At 31.7% G+C, this 22455-nt stretch overlaps 1 protein-coding gene across 5 annotated transcripts in view; it reads right to left on the bottom strand.

The window, feature by feature from the left end:
- Positions 1–19485, bottom strand: part of LOC127711470 (shell matrix protein-like) — a 31528-nt gene extending 12043 nt beyond the window's left edge. Inside the window, exons 1-5 of one of the 5 annotated variants that reach the window (XM_052217541.1) lie at positions 19121–19485; positions 9562–9638; positions 4357–4509; positions 3636–3815; positions 1548–1694 (exon numbers count right to left, since the gene is read on the bottom strand). In XM_052217541.1, coding sequence (XP_052073501.1) covers positions 1548–1694; positions 3636–3815; positions 4357–4509; positions 9562–9638; positions 19121–19146 — 583 coding nt within the window. In that variant the 5' untranslated portion in view covers positions 19147–19485. Of the gene's footprint in view, positions 1–1547; positions 1695–3635; positions 3816–4356; positions 4510–9561; positions 9639–16661; positions 16892–19120 lie in introns of those variants that run through there. The other 4 variants (XM_052217542.1, XM_052217543.1, XM_052217544.1 and 1 more) reach the window with 4 other exon arrangements.
- Between the last annotated feature and the right edge of the window lie 2970 nt (positions 19486–22455).

Genomic DNA, 22455 nt, shown 5'->3' with positions numbered 1-22455 from the left:
TTGTTCGTTGCTGTCTCATTCAAGTATTACAGACCACCTTTTATTTATATCAATATCATATTTCAACATGACAATATCAAAAGTTTGCAATTTGTCATTCCTAGAGCTGAGTTCTGCTCTGTACTAGCACCCGTCATGCATCTGAATGTCATCATTATCTTTTTAAAAATATAAGGAACACTGCTGTGACAATTTTGGTATTATAGCAATAACAAATAGAGACTCTGATTAATGTTCAATACTAAGAACTGTCATACATACGAATGGCATCAATACAAGGAGCATTAGTGTACCTTGAATAACATTCTGGATAGATTAAAGCGAATGGCACCAATACAAGGAGCATTGGTGTACCTTAAATAACAATATGGATAGATTAAAGCGAATGGCATCAATACAAGGAGCATTGGTGTAACTTAAATAACTATCTGGATGGATTAAAGCGAATGGCATCACTACAAGGAGCATTGGTGTACCTTAAATAACAATCTGGATAGATTAAAGCGAATGGTATCAATACAAGGAGCATTGGTGTACCTTAAATAACAATCTGGATAGATTAAAGCGAATGGCATCAATACAAGGAGCATTGGTGTACCTTAAATAACAATCTGGATATATTAAAGCGAATGGCATCAATACAAGGAGCATTGGTGTACCTTAAATAACAATCTGGATAGATTAAAGCGAATGGTATCAATACAAGGAGCATTGGTGTACCTTAAATAACAATCTGGATAGATTAAAGCGAATGGCATAAATACAAGGAGCATTGGTGTACCTTAAATAACTATCTGGATGGATTAAAGCGAATGGCATCAATACAAGGAGCATTGGTGTACCTTAAATAACAATCTGGATAGATTGAAGCGTCAGTAGTCTACCGATGATCATATCTCGTAAATCGATTAAGAAGAGACAAATTAAGGTAACAAACAAAACCTGAGGGAATCCCATATACTGTAAACCAACTTATTTTCGCGGATACTTTATTTCGCGTAAAGCCCTTTCTAGCCCACTTTGCGGCGATTTGATTTCGCGATTTTCAAATTCATTTGATGTAATTAAATGATAAAGTTTTACATCTTCGCGATGATTTATATTCGCGTTAATTTTCTACTCGCGAAAGTCGCGAAAATAAATCGCTCGCAAAAATTAGTTGGTTTACAGTACTGTGGATTTATTATCATTCGTGGGATACCAATTTCCATGGATTTCGTGGTTACAGGTAAATCACGAATTTAGTATTCAAAGAAGTGTTTTTCCATTTTCTAAAGGTTTGTGTGTAGACTTTGGCAAAACCACGAAAAATAAATATCCACGAAAACATAAGTTTTCCTCTGTCTACCAAAATTGGTACCCACGATTATAAATGAATCCACAGTAATTCCTAAAGAAGTAAGACTGGGTGCGTCGAAAAGGTTAGCGTCTCCTGCTATGCATGTATCACCCGCCATGCTAATTTACTCAGTCAAAAAATATCAATTACATAATCTCTTTGGTTGTACACACTACATGTATGTGTATTACAACTCCTAATTACTTACAAATACTTGTTACAGGTGCTAAATCAATACAGCCACATTCTCGGTCATTGTAAAGGGTACCAATTGGACAACGTCGTCTTACTGTACCGTAACCATGGATATATTGTGAGAAATAGTTTCTGTCGGCGTCTGGTGACGTAAAACAAGCTGAAAAAATAAATATGCTACATAAATCTAAAGCTATCTCTTTTTTCGTTTCAACAATGTTCAAGGTAAGGGGAAAGAGGTTTGGCGAGCGCTCACAAACATGTTTAATCCGGCCACATTATTTATATGCATGCCCAAAGGGTCAAATTAACTATTTCATAACGTGTCGTTATTTATTTCTTGCATTGCCAGTCGTCATTCGTTCACTTTTACAAAAATCTTTTCCTCTGAAACTACAGGGCCAAATGGAACCAACTTGGCCAAAATCATCATTTTAGTACTAGTATATAATTTTTAAAATGTGTCCGGTGATCCCCCTTGTCAACCAACATAGCTAAAGATAAAACAAAGTGGTGAAACAATTGTGTCTATTATCTTGAAAACCGCCTTAGATAGGGAAATATGACAGGGGCGATTGGTCAAATGTTGATATCATCTACATACAATCCGTTTTTGCGTTCATGTTGAAAACTATAATAAATAAAAAGAAACTCCAAATAAAATCTGACAGCAGGAAAAAATCTACGTCAACTTTGATGTAGGTGGTCGACTTCTTATATAAGTTATTTTAGCTAAAAAAAAACTATTTTACCATATTTGTTCTTCATCAGACGAGATCTACAAATTAATCAACACTGCACACAGTTGATTACGTTTAGGTCTTATTGCCCTTTTATGACAATTTTACCCATTTTTGGGAGGTGCTTTATAGCAAAAACTATTAAAGATAGAGAGAAACTAAAAACAGAAAAGTTATCGGCAATGCAAGAACGACAAAAAGAGACCTTAGTCAAAATAATATTTTAATCTTCAAAGTTAAAAACCCACATAGATCCATGTGAGCGACACAGGTTGTTTAATGTATTATTTGTTAGCCTGCATATTTCTTAGCAATGACTATAATTAGCAAGCTAAGACGTAATACCATTTCTTTTTTGGAAAATGCACATTTTCCAAGGAAACCAAATACTGATCATAAGACTAATATTCTGCTATTAGATGAATATACTCATTTTCCTGACATTTATTATTGTACATGCACGTTTCTATCTGCAAAAAAAATAATTTCCAATATTTATCTAGTTTATGTACTTTTATCGTATACTTTTTCGTTTATGCATGAAATACAATTGTTAACTCTGTGGTTTTTTTCCTATGAATGAAACGGTGGGTGGTAAACTTAAAAAAAAACGCAATCAAACATAATTTGATAATGTATTTGAACGTTTCGCTCATTTTCTTTTTGGAATACACTGGTTGAGTTATCTTCCCTTTTTGTATAGTTTTGGTTTACTATATACACCAATCAACAAAAGCATCGTCATCTTTGTACACAGTTATTATAACTGCAATTGATCTTCAGAATCTCTTTGGCGTCAAAATGGATAAATAAAGATAGTGTTCTTGTTTGTTATGGTTTAAGAGAAATCTAAAATTGTGGTTACAAGTATCAAAACTACACGAAGTTAGTTAAAAGCTCTTGACATTTAAACTTAATATAAGTTTTTGTTCATTTTTACCCAATGCGTATAAATGATGAAAAGTAAGGAAACAGTACGAACAACTACACAGTATAACCTACAAAGGTTCAACTTTTACTCAATTACAATAAACGTGATTCTACTGTAACTTTTAGTTGAATTAAGGTGGTACCAAACACCTTGACTAAAATTAATTTGGCTCGTTTAATTTTCGTAAAATTATGAAAAAATATTCACTTTGACCCTTTGACAAAAATATTAAAATTTCAAAAAACTTGAACCACACACTTTTTCGGAAAAATTTCATTGGATATATAGCAGTTTGACCAACATTAATGTTGATCATTGAGAAGCTCAATAGAACGTGATTAAAACGTTCAGCTGATTTTTACAGAGTTATCTCCATGTAATGTTATGTACCACCTTAAGCAGCGAAAATATCTATGAAACAGCAACTTACGCCCTATTGTTGTAGATTCAAATGGTCGATATCCAGGTTTCTGTTCTCCAGGAAGTAATGGTCTGATTGGGTCCAACGGTTTTGTATTAATTGGTCTGATTGGGTCCAACGGTCTTGTATTAATTGGTCTATTGATAGGTTCGGTGGTTGGTCTAGGTCTTGTTGGAAAAGTGGCTGTAGCTCAAAAGATAAATAAGACAGATCACATAAAATATCTGGCAAACCTAATTTTGAATTGTTGTTAAACACATTTTGTCTTTTTTGCAGTTGAACATTTCCAAAGCAGGATGCCTAACAATCACATAAATCAACATATTGTGTTAAGCACGTTCCCTTTCCAGTCCATCGTTTCTTTTTTCTCATTTTTTTAAGTTGGGGAAATAAGCTCAAAGCAGGAGAGATCAGTATTAAAGAGAAGGACAAAAAGCAATTGAGTAGACAGAGTAGAAAGATTGAAGGAGGTTTCGAAGAGACAATCTTATACGAATCTGTAATTCCGATCACGTCAGATAGTGGTAAAACTTTCAATTAATGTATGGTGAGTTTTTGAGATTTTTTCGCTCTCATTTTTATGACTTTAAATAATATCAGCTGTTTTATTTGTATGTGTTCAAATCTGTACATATCCGATCACGTTGGAGGTAAAACATAAAATTCACGTATGTCAAAGTTTTTTGCCTTTTTTCGCTCTTTTTCTTTATTACTTAATATAATATATCACCTGTTTTATTTCTTGGTGGCCACACACATAAACATTTTTTCTGATTAAAATGTGTTCCATCAGCGCATCTAAATTCACCGGAAGCACGTGATGAGGTTAAATAAACTTTGTATTTTGTTGTATCCCCTTGTACAGGCCGTAATACACAACTTCCTGTAAAAAGTACACATTTTGTTTTGTGCTGGAAGTGACTTCGATTTTTTTTATTTAGTTGTGTTAAGAAGCTGCGAATCAAGCAAAGCTGTTGCCATCATTTTTCTACTGCAAATTCAGAATTTTTTGCGATCGAGTTTCTATGATTGCTTAATACCGATCCTTGTCTGTTAAGCCAGAATCGCGATTATGAATGCGCGTAATCATTTCTGAATTTACAATCTTTGCAAGCAATTGCCATTATTTACAAATAAGCATTAGGCGAATTAGTTCTGGAAGCGTTACATGAACGTTTTACATAGGAGCGTTTGTCGAGTATAATGCAACAAAAACTAGAAAGCATCTAAGCAATTAAAGTTAAGCTTGCACTTGGGCGTGTTACTGGTGTGCAAACAGTCTCCGGCGCAAATGAAGACAAAAAAGGATAGACAGTTAGAACTAAAGAGAATAAGCCAAATAATCAAGTTGTATATACGCTAATGTTATTGCATACATATGTCAGTAGCAACTCCTTTCAGGTACAACAATACCATAAAACAATGACGTTTTTCAAACATTAGGAGTACTTCTGTATTGGCTAATACATGTATATATCAAAAACAATCTCTTTCACGTGACATGCGCATTAACTATATCTACTGTGTAACAAGTTCCTGAATAACTGGACCATAATAACTCTCGGAATAGTTACATTTGTAAGTCGAATTTCTCCTATATTTGTTTCACTCGAGGGATGAAAATCAGAAAGTTTTCAAAACCTACTGTAATTCGAATATTAGAGAGTCCATTAGTATTATAATAAATAACAGATTTTCAATGACCATTTTTGCATATATCCATTGAATAAAATGGTTATTTAGGGCAATACATCTCTGCTGAATACAGTTTTTATACAATGTCGTAAATATTACATGTTTTTGTAAAATGCATAAATTGATATGTATCTGAAAAAAAATACATATAGCTTTGCTTCCGAAAAGGTTTTCGTTTTGGTTAGGAAAGTTCCTTTTTATTCACATTTTTTTTTAATAATGACTCTAAATTGACAAAATTCTATATGAAAGGTTTTAGGGTTACATGTTTAGAAATACTCCATTATATTAACAGAATCAGAAAATCCACATATAAGTTATGATACTTTATTTTTTTTTGGAAATCTGGAAGACTTGTGGAAAATGTGGAAAATGGAACTTCTGTGATATAAATTCAAGAGAAATTTCACGGTGTGGTTTTTTTTTTTTTCACTTTTCCACAAATAAAAATAAAAAATTGTCTCAGAAAAAAACAAAATGTTTAGAAATCAAAATCTTGTCCGTTATTATCGTATGCCATATCTTAATTTTTTTTATTATGTTTTGTTGGTTTGTTTAGGGGGGTATTAAAAGTAGATCTTTGATCCGATCAATCAGTTTAGTTGTCTTCACAACTTTTTATCTGTTTTCCAAACATTTCTATGTATTCCTGTTCTTGCTGATTTGTTCACTTAATCTGTAATTTTGAAATACATTGCTATTGTTTATTAGACGTTGCTATTTCCCAAATTACTTAGCACTTTTAAGGTGGTACCAAACACCTTGACTAAAATCAATTTGGCTCGTTTAATTTTCATAAAATTTTGACAAAATACTTACTTTGACCCTTTGAAAAAAATATAGAAATTTCAAAAAACTTGCACCACACACACTTTATCGGGAAAATTTCATTGGATATATAGCAGTTTGAAAAACATTGATTTTGATTATTGAGAAGCTTAATATTTCCTAAACAATAGAACGTAATTAAAACGTGCAGCTGAATTTTTACAGAGTTATCTCCCTGTAGTGTTATGTACCACCTTAATATGTGTTTAAAGGTAGTTAAATATTTTACCAGTAAAATGTGTTACTGACTTACTGACTTTAAATAAATATAGTTGACGGATGGTTTACTTATATGCCCTTCGAAAAATAACAATCAGAAAATTCAGAAAATTCAGAACATGTTTTATAAACTAAAATTGACAGAGCCCATATTTCAGATATATGATAGACTGTTATATAATATGTGACATAAATTCAGGAATTTGTGCTGTATTTACTTGGCTATAAAATGCATTGTTAAATATCCAGTCTAAGCACTGTATGTCAGTATTGCTGTATATCTTAAAACCAAGTGTATTTAATTGCTGTACAACGTTATAAGTTAGACATTGATAGTATTTGCAGTGTCTACAAGCAAATGTATACTACATACAAACTAAGCATAAGATTGAATAATTTGAACATTTTAATTCGAATGGTATCACCGTTTTTCATGTTGCCATAAGAGGTTAAGTAAAGCAGTAACAAAATGACAAACCGTCATGCTGCTGTATCATATGAGAGGATCTGGATGGGGTCCATCACTTCTCTATTCTTTGTTTATTTTGCCTTTTATTTTCTATTCTTTATATTATATTTAAGCGCCCCATTGTTCTCTATTCTTGTTTTCCCTGATTTTTCTATTCTTTATATTCCCCTATTTTTCTGTTTCTTAATTTTTTTCTTCTATTTTTCTATTTTTTCCCCTTTTTTCTCTATTCCTTATTTTCTTGCCCTATGTTCTGTACGTTTTGTCCATTATTCTCTATTCCGTTAACCCCATCCAGACCTTCATATGAAGACAACCCTTCTACAGTTGTAATAATAAAGTAAATTTACACAAATGGAAAACATCATACGTTATTTTAAGTACTAATGATAAGGAAACTCAAAATATGATCAATAGATAAAATGTTTGATGTCAAAACTTGCCATGCGTAAACAGTAACGCGTCGCAGAATATATCCACAAATGTGCGGTGTCAGACCACCAATTCAAATTCCCTATCTATTCAACCAAATTTTGCAATTTTCACAGCTTTCTAAATATTCTACCATAAGTTTAACCTCATAGAAACCATGGGCCTGTTTATAGAAGCTGTTCTATGATCTGTCCTAAGACCTATCTTAGGAATATGTCAGGACGACTTACGACATGTCTCAGCATGCACATCGAAGCCATCTTAGGACAATCTTAGCTAGGATGTCCTAACCGCTCTCCTAAGAGTAAGCTTAAAGAAAAATAGGATTTAAAAAATTTAAAATGTTTAAGAATGCATCGAATTTCACCAGAAGTAAATAACTATAAGATCCAAAATTAGAAATATACTACCATTAGTATTATCATTCTTATAAAATTAAAAGATAACATTTATCTTATAGTTGAACATTCAAACTTAAGGAAGTTAGGACCATCCTAAGACCATCCTAAGACCATCCTAAGACACTTAAATAGGTGTCCTAAAGTTAGGACGATTCCTATGTTACGACATGTTTGATAAACCCACTATAAGATACGTCCGTCCTAAGATGATCTTAGGACATGTCCTAGTTCTAAGAGCGCTTCGATAAACAGGCCCCTGGTTTTCTGGAAATCTGAAATAAGTATACTACGGAGCGCATTAATCTTCAATTTAAATGCAAACTCGTGGACAATTATATATTTCTCTTTTACCAAAAGTTTCATTTCTGCAAATTTGTTTTTTAGTTTATTAAAGTAAACAATGACATCAAAATCACTATTTTTGTCAGGGAAGGACTACTTTTGAAGTTGTTGAATTGATGTTCAGTGCTGATATGCATAAACCCACTAAAGTTAAGATATCCAATCGAAGTACTAATTTATCTTAGGACATGCAGAAAAATCCGTCCGTTCAGAATAAATCTTAACTTAAGTAGTTTAATACATATCAGCCCTGACACCTATAAGTATCTTACGTTAACACTTGCATGTTGGTTGATATCGATTTTGCAAAGTATTTTACAGGTCGACATACGATCTACAATATTTGACAAGTGTTAATATCGGGTGCATTGCATTTGTGCCAAGTTTGAAAATGCAGTATTTCATTTGCGCCAAGATGTTACATTTCATTTGCGCCACGAAGTTATACTTCATTTGCGCCATAAATAAATGCTACGTATGTGCCAATTTACCGATAAAATATAACAGCAACGTTTTAAAATGCTGTATCCGGAATAAGAAATTTTGTAGAGTATCAGGTACGCTAGTGAGCTTATTTTAAGATGGACATATTAGTAATTCATTCGGAGCCAAAGAGGTGACACAGTTATGTTTTGTGTAGTGACCACACATATAGGATATCTAATGTATTGAAAACCGGGGGCAAGTCGTATAGATGTACGCTAAAAAGTTGCATAGCTAAAATTACAACAGATGCGGACAGCAAACCTCAAAAGTTGATGAGGGTCTGGATGGGGTTTACAGAATAGTGAATAATTGGCAAAATGTGCAGAATAAATGGCCAAAAAAGTAAAGAATAGAGAAAAATAGGGCAAAAAAATAAAGAATAGAGAATACACTGGGTGCTAAAATATAAAGAATAGAAAATAATGGGCAAAAAAATTACCTAAAAAATTAAAGAATACAGAAAAAAGGACCCCCATCAAGACCCTCGTATACCGGTATTATACGTATGCTTCCAAATCAGGTTTTTTTTTCATTTGTATTTGTCACAAGTTTTATGCTTACTTAAACTGCTATATGATAATAAAGAAATAGTATTATGCTAACAGAGCTATGCTGTAACTGCATTATTATTATGAGTCTCTGTTCAATATAAATTATATCTATTATTTATTTATACTTTTTACCTGTATTTTTGGCGCAAATGAAATGTTTATTATGGCGCAAATAAAATATCATAGTTTGTGGCGCAATTGAATTGCCAATTGACGCAAAAGCAAACCACCGATCAATATCATATGTCGAACTCTGAATCGACAAGAGTTTTGTGAAGTGAATAAATTTAACAGGAACCACCCAAATTCATTAATCTACATCAAATACATTAATGAACAAAACGGCAAGCATATTAGTATGACCAAAATCATAAATGATGTTTTTTTCAGATTTATTGTGCCGATTTAAAAAAAAAATGTTTTTACTATTTATTATTCACGAAGGTCTTGCTCACCGTCATATTATGCAGATAGAATGTTTTATGAAAGGAATTTATAAAAGAAATACTTACTCATTCTTAGTGATATACATGTGTGTAGATACGATGATATGACAATACAAACAGATAAAAATAGTCCCTGCATACTTCTGAAATTAAAAAATGTACACATTTAATGCTTAAGACAGTTTCGTTAAATAATATCTGTAAGATATATTAAATTCGTCAGCACATATAATTGTTATCTGGGTATTTTTTTTTTAATTTATTTCTTCTTCCAGCAAAGACCTTTATATACAAAAGCTTTTATTTTAAGGACGTCATTTTACCCCAAAAATGTCTTTGTGCTGACCATCTTAGTGACCAGTAGAACTATTAATAATGTCATGTTTAGGTATGGTGACTGCGAACTACCGGTTTAAATATAGCATGAAATAAAAAAATGCCTCGCAATGGTGTGTATTGACCTAATAATTAATAGCGTACTGATATAGACGGAGGTCATTGCCAGAGGTGTGGTTTTGTTTTAGGATGATGAATCAAGACAATCACACAGGTGTTTCTCTTTATTCTATCAAATAAATCTTTGAATGAAAGTTTTTGTCTCTAGATTTACACTGATCGTTTGAATATAAATAACTTACAGTTTGAACATGTGATTTATGAGGGAAAAAAGTACATTCTTGTAAAGTTGACATGAGTAAGTCAACGTTTTATCCCATCGATACGTGATCTTTTTGTCGAGCCTTCGACTTTTGTCGAAAAAGCGAGACATAGCGATCCTACATTCCGTCGTCGGCGTCGTTGTCGTCGTCGTCGTTGTCGTCGGCGGCGGCGTCCACAAATATTCACTCTGTGGTTAAAGTTTTTTTGAAATTTTAATAACTTTCTTAAACTATCCTGGATTTCTACCAAACTTGGACAGAAGCTTGTTTATGATCATAAGATAATATTCAAAAGTAAATTTTGTAAAAAAAAATCCATTTTTTTCCGTATTTTACTCATAAATGGACTTAGTTTTTCTGCCGGGAAACATTACATTCACTCTGTGGTTAAAGTTTTTTAAAATTTTAATAACTTTCTTAAACTATCCTGGATTTCTACCAAACTTGGAAAGAAGCTTGTTTATGATCATAAGATAGTATCCAGAAGTAAATTTTGTAAAAAAAAATCATTTTTTCAGTATTTTACTTGTAAATGGACTTAGTTTTTCTGCCAGTTAACATTACATTCACTCTGTGGTTAAAGTTTTTAAATTTTTAACAACTTTCTTAAACTATCTTGGATTTCTACCAAACTTGGACAGAAGCTTATTTATGATTAAAAGCTAGTATCTAGAAGGAAATTTTGTTAAAATTTTGTTCCATTTTTTCCGTATTTTACTTATAAATGGACTTAGTTTTTCTTCCAGTTAACATTACATACAGTCTGCAGTTTAAGTTTTTAAAACATTTATTAGATTCATAAACTATCCTGGATTTTTACCAAACTTGGAAAGAAGCTACTTACAATCAAAAGATAGTATAGAGAGGAATATTTTTATTTATTTTTTTCCTCATTTTTGTTGAGCCTGCGATTAACAGCAAAAGTAGGCGAGACACTGGGAATCCTTACGAATTATTTATAGTATTTCCTCAAATACTTAGTAAGATGGCACGATAACATGAAATTTATGCGAAAAAAAAGTACATCGTGGCACAGTTGACTTAAGTAAATCAACGTTTGTTTTTTTTTTTTTTTTTAATAATTTTCCTCAAATAATTAATACGCCGCATGGCAAGACGCTATTGTGGCTACAGTGGTTGGGAAAGTGGTTGGGAACCACACCATATCTTTTCATCAGTTGTCCTTGGTATTTGTGGAACAACACAAGAATGACTATTGTTTTTCTTTTCTATAATTCAAACTGACTTCGTAATGTACGATAAAAGCACAAATAAGAACAAATTACAAAATACACATACAAATATTAATTATATATGCAAATTAAATATTATGTAATTGATGAATGGTACATAATGTTTCGTTTTTTAGCCTGTTGTTCGAGCCTTTAAGGTATTAATTTTAAATCAAAGGTGATTACACAAAACATTAACAATTAAGTGTCTTTCGTTTTTTTCACACACACACAAACACACATAAATGGTTAAACAGGAGATACAGTATTTTCTGAGATAGTATTTATATTGATTAAACATACGATCACATTCTGAATAGACGGGGAGAATGTTGGTAAATCTAATAATATATAAGTTACGCCATAAACAATGTCAAAAATGCAGATGTTAATACAACATATGACACAACTGTCATTATTTTAGAAGACAAAACAAATGTTCATTAAAGATGGAGTAAAATAATTTGGTTGAAATTTTTTTTTTAAATAATTTAGTTTTAATACCGTCTTCCTCTTGACATTGTATTACGATACTTATATATTCTAAATGTTAACACCCTTGATGATATTATGGCTATTCTATACTATACATGAGGTATAATAGACGAGGAAAGGGACAACCCTGTGGTATTACCATCCATATATTTATTCAGCTATTATAGTAGCTTGGACCAAAAGGACGTTTAATAGCATAAACTGACGTCCTTGCATTTTTTTATTCAAGACAAATGCTTTTCTTATTTGGGCATATAAGATATTACGAAACATGTATATTTTTGATATGCTGTAGATCCCTATATTTCTTACAAGATTTTGTGTTCAATATTTCTGTAAAATTTCCGAAGCCTGAATTATTGGTATTTACATGACATTCATTAGTTTATTCGTATGTATAAGTATGAAAAAGGGCTTGTGGTATGATTTTTAATGAGGCAACTATCTACCAGAGACCAAATGACGCGTATGATAGCAAGAATTGTCACATTAACTTGAATGTTGCATGATACAGTTTCCGTTATGAGGAATCTCGTCAACTATTAACAAATGAGATACGTTTTAACAATATTGTGTGGTATGCAACATTTATTAGCCAAGAAGGTGTATTGTTTGTAACGTTTACTTCATGTTGACAATAACATGTTCTACTACAAATGTCAAAATATAAAAATGACATGTATAGGCGTCGAGTACATTACAACGTTTTATTGTCATATTGTTACATCTACAAGTGCCACATAATTATACAAAATGGTTCTGATCGTAAACATAATGGCGAGAAAAAACATCAAACAATAAATCGTTGATTGTTTATCCATTTACCTTTCACAAGATGTACTTCAAGTATGATATCAAATAATGTAATGAAATCTCTTCCTTGTTCTATGGTAAAATAAATGAATGTGTAGATGAATAAAATTAGTATTTAACAATTTCAGTTCGTAATACATAACAAAATTTTCCCCTCTTGGATTTTTTCTTTTATGAAAATACTGAATTCAACCAGAAGTCGGGTTTTTCTTGTCTTTTATAAACATACTTTTTTTTTTCTATTTTGTAATGGAATGAACGCTATTATTTAAATAAAATAACTGTAAGAAAGAGATATAAGGTGTATCCAGAGGTGCTCTGAGGTGTACCTAATACAAATTGGTGTCCATAATGCCTTTGTTTGGCATGAGTTAAAGGTCTGTTATCAACCTCTTTCTCCTGGTACAGCTTGCTTGATATATGAATTTCATAATTTGTTAACCGTTTTTAAGGCTGACAAAATGACTAAAATACATTATTATTTACGACTAAAATTAGGCACTCATCTCTTTATATACGTTTAAATAGATCCGAAAAGATCAATTAACTTTGACCTCAATATCAAATTTTGACAGTTTTGTATTTTTCATTGTCACATTCATTCATTTTATATTTACAATCTTAATATATCAATTTCTGTTCTGTAAGGAGGAATAATAAATTAAAACACGAAGATGCATAAGATGTCAAACTTTGTTTACACAAAAGATGTCCCTTGTCTATACAGCCCCAGCATTCGTAAAATACATCGAATGAAACCGGAAGCGGTGGTCATTAAATTCAAAACAATGAAGTATGCTTACTTATAAAAGTTTGTAAAAAATTGACAAAAATTAATGGATTTAGAAAATGGCTGTACAGCGATCTAGAACAATTTTACATTATTAAGCTTCAGACCCAATATGAAATTATACTTATTGATAAATGCTCAAATACCTTCGGCAGCAACAATACATGAGGTATATTATAAATATTTTTAAACGGGTGAAACGGGTGTCTTTCTGAGTGAAAAATGAAGAAATGGCAACAAAAAAATAGTCAGTTTGTATTTGAGATGTATGATTTAGAATATATTGAGAAAGAAGGGAATTCTTGGGAAAGGGTTTTAACTCATTTGCAAGATAGCAAGAGCCAGAGTAATATGTAACAGAATAATTAAATCTGGATTAACAGTGGGAAAGAGTAAACAATGAATATCATAAACTGAACAACCCACGTTGTGATATCCCTACTTATATTAATCTTCCATCTATGATGTATATTAATCGTCTTGTCAATGAACCACAGCATATTTTTTTGTCTAACAGAAAAACCATGGACAAGTTGGGCAAAAACGTATACCAAAAGAATTTACAGTTTAATGATGTCATGTTTGTGTAAATATCTTTACCAAAAAACATACTAGTATTTTCCTGTGGTGGACGTTATCCGTCAAATTGACTGAAACAAATATCATGATGTTCCTTATGGTTTTTTCTGTGTGTAGTCTCTAAGAATTTCAATACGGGAAGCAATTAATAATTTCGTATATTATGTACATCAACAATTTATTAATCTTTAAACATTATACCTCATATTTTTAATCCGTTTAGTTATTTATTTATTAAAATCAGACACTTGCATGGAAGATGTTAAAAGAAGGGTTTTAATGATATTAAAAAATCATAAAGAATTGAGCGAAGTATTCTATTCTAGTATAATTTTATGTATAAAACAACATCCTGTCATTATGTTTAAACTTGTAATGCTTGACTGTTGTGTTAATATTGTGTCATATTCTATCTTATATGTTTTGTTTTTTTGCTTGACCTATATGAGTGCAATTTGCCAATTAATTATTTTTAATATGTACAATGCAATATTCCAAGTGAAAGAGCAGTTTTAAGGCAATTAAAACTAGGGGTCTGGGGCCTGTTTATCGAAGCGCTCTTAGGACTAAGACTTGTCCTAAGATCATCTTAGGACGTATCTTAGTCTTAAGTGGGTTTATCAAACATGTCGTAACTTAGGAAAAGTCGTAGGAATCGTCCTAACTTTAAGACACCTCAATAGGTGTCTTAAGATGGTCTTAGGATGATCTTAACTTTAGGAAATATTTTATGATGGTTAATTTGTAAATAAATACGATTGCCTCCTATGTATGGATCCTCCTTTAATGTAAATAAATGTACATAGGTTAAAATATTAAAGAATATTCACTTTGAAAAAAAGTTCAGAAAAAGGGGGTTCATTACCCAAGCGCATATGATCCGTAATGAAATACTTAATGTATTCCTTATTTTAATGAAAGATGCACGAGATTTGCCTTTGAACTCTATAAAGTATAAAACCGTGACACTTCGAATTAAACTCACTCGAAAATATATAATGATTGTTTCCGATGGTCTTTTATTAGTTTTCACTGTTACTGCTTTTCACAAACATTTTTTTTTTCAATTATTATATAAAACGTCGTCACATTTTTTTGTGTTTTTGTTTTTGTTTCATAAAGTTTGAATGTACCATTCTTTAGATAAATATTATTTATTTTCTTTATGATAATACTAATAATATTTTTAATTTTTAATCTTGTAATTATTTACTACTGATGAATTCAATGCATTCTTAAAATTTATAAAATTCCTATTTTTCTTTACGCTAACACTTGGGACAGCTGTTAGGACATCCTAACTAAGATAGTCCTAAGATAGCTTCGGTGTGCATGCTGAGACATGTCGTAAGTCGGTCCTAACTTTATCCTAATTTATTCCTAAGAGAGGTCTTAGAAATCCTAGGACAGCTTCGATAAACAGGCCCCAGGTTTACGAAAAAGAGAATAATGGCAATAAAAAATGAACAGAGAAAAAATAAAGAATAGAGAAAAAATTGCAAAAAAGGTAAAGAATAGATAATAATGAGGTGCAATAGTATTAAAGAATAGCAGTGGATAATAAAAGAATTAGGCTACGGTGACACAATACTGATTACAGGAATAAACGACGTACCGGCGAATAAAGATATCATATAATTACAGATAGATTTAATTGGAAAATAATTTTCATGAGAATTTACAGAACAAGCGTTGTTTTTAAAGATAAAGAAAATGGACCCGAAAATAAAAGAATACAGAAACGAAGGACCGCCATCCAGACTTCATAACAAATCCAGGTTAACAAATCTTAAAAGTTCTAGCTGTTATAATGGTTATTAGCATCATGATATATAGATGTATTGATATGATAATTAAGAATGATGTACTTTACAGAAGTCCGTCATAAAGGAATATCAATTTAACTCAAGACATATTCAGGTTTTCTATTCTAGATTCGTCACTGACATCACTGAATAATATGAAATATTTTTGGCAAGGTATAAGCTAAATTAGAATATTAATATAAACATAAAATTTGAATATCATGATGTTCATAATTGCAGATTTGTCATTAACGACTTATCGTGAATAAAAATAAAAATAACAACACTATATAAGTTGACAAGTATTAGCATTTGAAATTAATTTGTTTGCTTGCGAACTGCCGTACCAAATGTCAGACGCCTCTTTATAATTTGTTTGGTTTTATTGCGTAACATAAGATGTCTTTGTTAACAGTAACAAAATCGAAATATTTCGAACTCGTTTTTTAATTGTGGATATGTTTTCTCTACATATTGCAAAAAAAAAAAAAATTATCATGACCATATTTTTGGCATTAATTTTTGAGAACTATTAGCAATGGCCTCAGAATTGCTACATTTGTAAAACGCAAGGAAAGCAACTTTAGAAAGACGTTACTTCAGATAAAATAGCGATTTCTGAATTCTGATACTTATAGATGAGTGCATTATATGGATGCTACATGTAAACAACTAAACACAAAATGTATTTCGAAAAATTTATATTTTCTTTTTCTTATTTTTATCCCGTTACTGCATATCAAATATAAAAACCATCACCAAAAAATGACAAAAAGTTAAATAATTCCTTTACCTTATTATTTAGTAAAATCCCAATACATATAGAAAATGATCAATATATTTTTTTTTCTTGAATGACAGATACTCCTAGTAGGTAATAATGGATAGGTCTGACTACGCGTGACAATGATTGTCTTGATATGTATATATCACCTCTTGTCATGTTTTAGCTAAAGGAAGACAATATTATTACCGCATTCTACTACGGTATATGCAGTTAGATGTGCATACTGTGAAATAAAATATATGTACAGAGAGTATAAATGTGTAAAACTGACTTCACGGGAGACAAATCTGTCATTATTTACTGCGGAATCGTAACATAATATGAATAAATATTACATGTCAAGAATTTTATTCCTTCAGCAAGCGAACATTTGGATTTATTTGGTCAGATTTACTATGGTGTAACCTTATTTAAGTTGATGTAGTGATTTATTGGATACATAATTTATTATATCATTACTAGATTTATGTTCTGTTTTGTTTAATCTACCATTTTCTACTTAAGGAAATGCCTGTACCAAGTCAGGAATATGACAGTTGTTTTCCGTTCATTTGATGTGTTTGAGCTTTTGATTTTGCCATTTGATAAGGGACTTTCCGTTTTGAATTTTCCTTGGAGTTCGGTATTTTTGTTGTCTACTTTTTTATATAAAAATATGAACTGCACTTCTTTTTTCATATAGATTTTGTTCTTCTTTTTTTTCATTTTTTGTTGTTGTTGTTGCTCAAAGCGTCAATTTTAAGTATTGGACGTTCGTACACATACTACTTTGCTCGATCGTACAACTGTCACCTCGCTGCTTTTAATTTGTTTCGTTCTTATCGGTGCTTTACTTTTGTGCCTAAAATCTTTCATTTGTGCCAGAAACCATATTTCATTTACGCCAATAAAAGAGGTTAATAGTATAATATATAAAGATATGTATTCATCTGCTATTTTTCCGGTAAAGCAGGATAAAGTTTGATGGTCTTTCCGAAATGTCAGCGGTTGCTTATCGAACTCTTCTTAATTGCTGAGATTTCTGAGATTCTGCTGTCTGCCAGTCAAGACCGCTGTTGTGTTCATTCAATCTCTGTATAATAGTTTTGCTGTCTATATGGTTTGTGATTCTGGCTTTGCAAGCTTTTCAATTCTCAGATAAACTATATGTATGGTCATGAAAAATGGACTAACTTAAGTATTAAAGGAAGGTGAGTTTCTTTGACGAGCAGTGTATTCTGGATTCAATGTAAATTAAAATGTCAAAGAAGCAGTATTTATTTTTGGTGCAAATGAAATACTGTATTAAAAAAAAATTGGCGCAATTGCAAAGTTCCCGTTCTAATATTGTCCTCGAGATTTTGATATTTTTTATTTCCTTTCATCATTGCTGGTTTGGTATCCTTTTTTTTATTAGTTAGACCACAAGACTAAAATTAATAAAAGCAGTCATCATCCTATCAAAGATACCATAAAAATTAATTCTTGCATGGAAGATCAACATCAGGCGATTGGTTTTCTCTATTGCACTGTTTTAAATCCTATCGTACCTTGTACTTTTTGAATTTTGGGTCCTCAATGCTCTTCAACTTTGTTATTTATTTGGCCTTTTAACTTTTTTTATTCGAGCGTCACTGGTAAGTTTTTTGTTAACGAAACACAAGTCTGGCGTATAAGCCTGGTATCGTTGCTGAGTTTTTTAATAGCTTATCATCAGTATGGGTTTTGATCATTATCCAATGCCGTTATGTGACCAATACGATCCTTGTCCTTTGGTCTTTGGTAGATAGTGGTCGTATAGGCAATCATACCACATCTCCTTATTTTTTTATTATAGGATTGTATACTGGCCATTTTTTTTATGATAAGCTAGAACACGTTTCTATATAATATCCATAATTCAATGATAGTTGAGGGTCTGGATGGAGTCTTCATTTCTGTTTACTTTATTTCCTTGCTCAATAATCTTTATTCTTTATATTCTAGCACAACATTATTATCAATACTTTATTTTGTCTGCTCACTTTACTCTACACTTTATATTTAGCACCCCATTATTTTCTGTACTTCTTTTTTTGCTTATTGTTCTGTATCCTTTATTTTATATTTTTGTCTTTTTTTCTCTATTTTGTCCCTTTATTCTCTGTTCTGTAAACCCCATCCAGACCCCCAGAGATTAGTAATAATAAGTCGAGATTTATAGAACATATGTCAACAAATTACGGGCAACAGGAATGGCAATGTAAAAATAAGGAGATGCAGTATGATTGCCAATGAAACAACTATCCATCAAAGTTCAAATGAAGTGGATGTAAGCAATTATAGGCAACCTAAGGCCTTCAACAATGAAAAAACGTATACTGTATAGTCGGCTATAAAAGGCCCCGACATGAGAAATGTGAAACATTTCAGTTTAGAAAACAAACGGCCTAATTTATACAAGGCAGTTTTGAATACAAATATATAATAAATTTTCACTGACTAACCTGATTCCATTTTTGTAGGAAAACATATGCCATTAAAGTTGATACATGGATACGATACTTAAACATATTTGTTTTAATTTCTGACAAGAAAATTCACTGAGACTACAATCTCCGTATGTGTCATTTTGACTCTTGTTTATCTGTGGATGCAACATCTACGAAAATTTCACAAAATTCCTTTTCCGAGTGTTCTTTCTACTTTATTCATTTTGCTAGGATGAGTTTGAACAGCAGTTACATTATGACAATATCTTTTGGCAATATTGATTCGGAAGTAAATCTGTTTCTTCTTTTTACAATATCATCGAAGATGCTCCAAAAGGATATGCGGTCCGGGTTCCACTAGTAACTTCTCTTGTGTAACTTGTGTTAAAGTTAAATGATTAGTCATAGTAAGTGTTACGACATCAAATAATAGTGGAATTGTTGAAGTATCATGTCTATCCTGAAGATATTTCGAAATTTAATAAATCACAAAAACAGAAAACAGGGAAATATAAACCGCAGTGGATGAACTCTGGCTTTGAGAATGAATAAGTAATTCCGTCTTCAATGATGAAACCCCTCGTGTTATGCAATGCGTTGAAAAGTGTGATAAGTTTGTCTAAAATCCTATGTTATTATTTCAATATATAAATTCACATTTTTGTTTTTTATGCTTCAGTTTTACATGTTTAACATAGGACAATCAAAAGGTTACCAGTAAGCGGAGTCAACCAAAGATAACACAATTCTATCACGACGTCCAGTTCCAGTTTAAATTTATTTGCTAAAGTCATTTGTTCTAAAGCAAAAGTTGCAAATCCCTCGGGAACAGTTGACCATCGACGGGTTTGCTTGTTCAACTAAAGTTGAATTGTTTTTAAGCTCTACAACGTTTTATATTTTTGCTTTCCAAAGTTAGATCTCGAGCTATGTTGGTTCCCTCCGTAAAATATTCAGTATGAATTCGGAATATACAAAATAATGGCAGGGTACCAGTCTAGGTCTCGAGTATTCCTGGTGACGTCAGTCTATTCAATTACTGTGGTGTCTTGTTTTATAGTATCAACTCGTCTTAAATCGGTCACTGAAATAGATTCACTAATTATATTCGCCAAATCTAACCTGAATAATTTTATGATTTTTCTTACCTTTAATCTTTGAAATTTTCATCCCCCGTCACTGGGAATCCAACTCTTTCCTTGAAGTCTATAATGTGTGAATGTTCATTATTGTATCTACGAAACCTCTCTGCTGCCAATTGGTTGATAGTTTTAAGTCGAGTTTACATTTAGATATTAATGATATAAGTTAATGTTTGTATTATTTTAAGTTGGGAATTGTGTAGACCTATATAGTTCAGTTTTCTGTTGCCATCACTTTGCGTTCGTCGCTTTATTTAGTTAATATCGGACATATTTATAAATCCTATTCATTAATCTAAAATGTCAGCATAATCCACGATTTAAACCAACAACGTGACTGTTTACTCTTAATTAATCTTTGTAAATGCTAATGCATGATTCACGAGAATTAAGTGGATATTTGAGTTCACTAATTACAAAACGTACAAGGTATGTTTAAAAAAAACAACTGTAAATTGGAAAAGACTTCAAAATAACATTTCATGAAAGATAAACAATTGATAGGCGTTTATTCGTTAAAAAAATACACTGCCCATCCAGACTCATGGTATCTTTTTATCGAACAAAAAGGTTAAATTCATTTACCTTAGACTAAATAGGATGGTCAATATTATTTAAAGGAAACTCCAAGCGCATAATGAAATGCCACAATATGTAATGACAGTTTAGGTTATCTTATTATTTTCTAATTAGTCTCCCTGAAACTACTAAATTTCACTGTCAAAGTAATCTTTTTTATCCCTTCTGAAACCTGACGAAGTTTATTTCAGAAAAACGTGCCGTGCACATATGAAGAAAAAATATATATCTTGTAGACAGCAATCCACCTACACAAATAATCAAAAACATCTAATGTGCAACATATAGAGACTTCAGCAATAGACAAAGTAAATTATATCTACGGTACCAAGTGTACTACACCAAACGAGAACAGACAAATAGCAATATAATAGGAAAGCAAGATCTTTTAATAATCATCATAACGTTATGAATAGATGAAAAAGATACAAATATCCGCCATCGACAACACATTTTCCACATAACAAAACAAAACGCATTCATATCTGACAAAAGGCAACCACAAACGAGGTTTCTGATTTGGGACACAAGTAAATGTACAATATATGTACATTGTCGGAAAATATAAAATTTATTTGTATGAGCTTTAGAAACAGGACGAAAAGCGAGGCTCGCTGAGCTTTTCTCCTGTTTCGCAGCGAGTACACCTACATTTTATATTTTCCGACAATGTACATATATTGTTTTTATCCTGAAATTTACACCCAACACTTGAAACTTTAGTTGTTAAAATTTAAATCATTGTCTCAATTTTTCAGAGAAATCGACATAGTTTAAACGCGGACCGCGAAGAGGACCCCCAAAATGAACTGGTACGCAAAAAGAAATATCCACATTACCGCTTGCTCAACATGAAGAGGGGTAACAGGAGACTTTATTTGTACAAGTACACATAAAGCAAACATTTATTTGTGTACCTGTTATTTGTACAATACTTGGCTGATTGCAGGATAAATATATGGAAGGGGTAACATTGTTTTTGAAATCTTTTTTTATTACCCCGGTTTGTGGTGGTGTTCGTTTGCTCAGTCTTTATTTTTCTATGTTAACAACTTGTATTTTGTGTACTGTTGTTCGTCCTTTGGTCTTTTTCTTTTTTGCCATGGTGTCAGTTTATTTTAGACTTATTAGTTTGGATATCCCTTTGGTATCGTTCGCCTCTCTTTTTTAACCCTACCTCTATTTTAATCTTAAGAAGTGGACTTATTGCTGTGTGTTTGTTTATTCTACATTGGCTAGAAGTATAGGGGTGAGTTGAGATCTCACAAAACATGTTTAACCCCGCCGCATTTTTGCGCCTGTCCCAAGTCAGGAGCCTCTGGCCTTTGTTAGTCTTGTATGTTTTTTTTAATTTTTGTTCATTTATATGTTTTGGAGTTTAGTGTGACGTCCATTTTCACTGAACTAGTACACATTTTTGTTTAGGGACCAGCTAAAGTCCGCCTCCGGGTGCGGGATTTTCTCGCTATGTTGAAGACCCATTGTAGGACTTCGGCTGTTGTCTGCTCTTTGGTCGGGTTGTTGTCTCTTTGACACTTTTCCAATTTCCATTCTCAATTTTATTACAAAATCTACATGCAATGATAACTAGTAGACATACACTGCACTAATCTCTACAATAATTTTTTA

This window comes from Mytilus californianus, unplaced genomic scaffold (assembly GCF_021869535.1).
Source record: "Mytilus californianus isolate M0D057914Y unplaced genomic scaffold, xbMytCali1.0.p SCAF_8, whole genome shotgun sequence".
Classification (NCBI taxonomy): domain Eukaryota; kingdom Metazoa; phylum Mollusca; class Bivalvia; order Mytilida; family Mytilidae; genus Mytilus; species Mytilus californianus.
The sequence above is the reverse complement of the archived record's forward strand: the minus strand, read 5'-3'. Positions and strand labels throughout refer to the sequence as shown.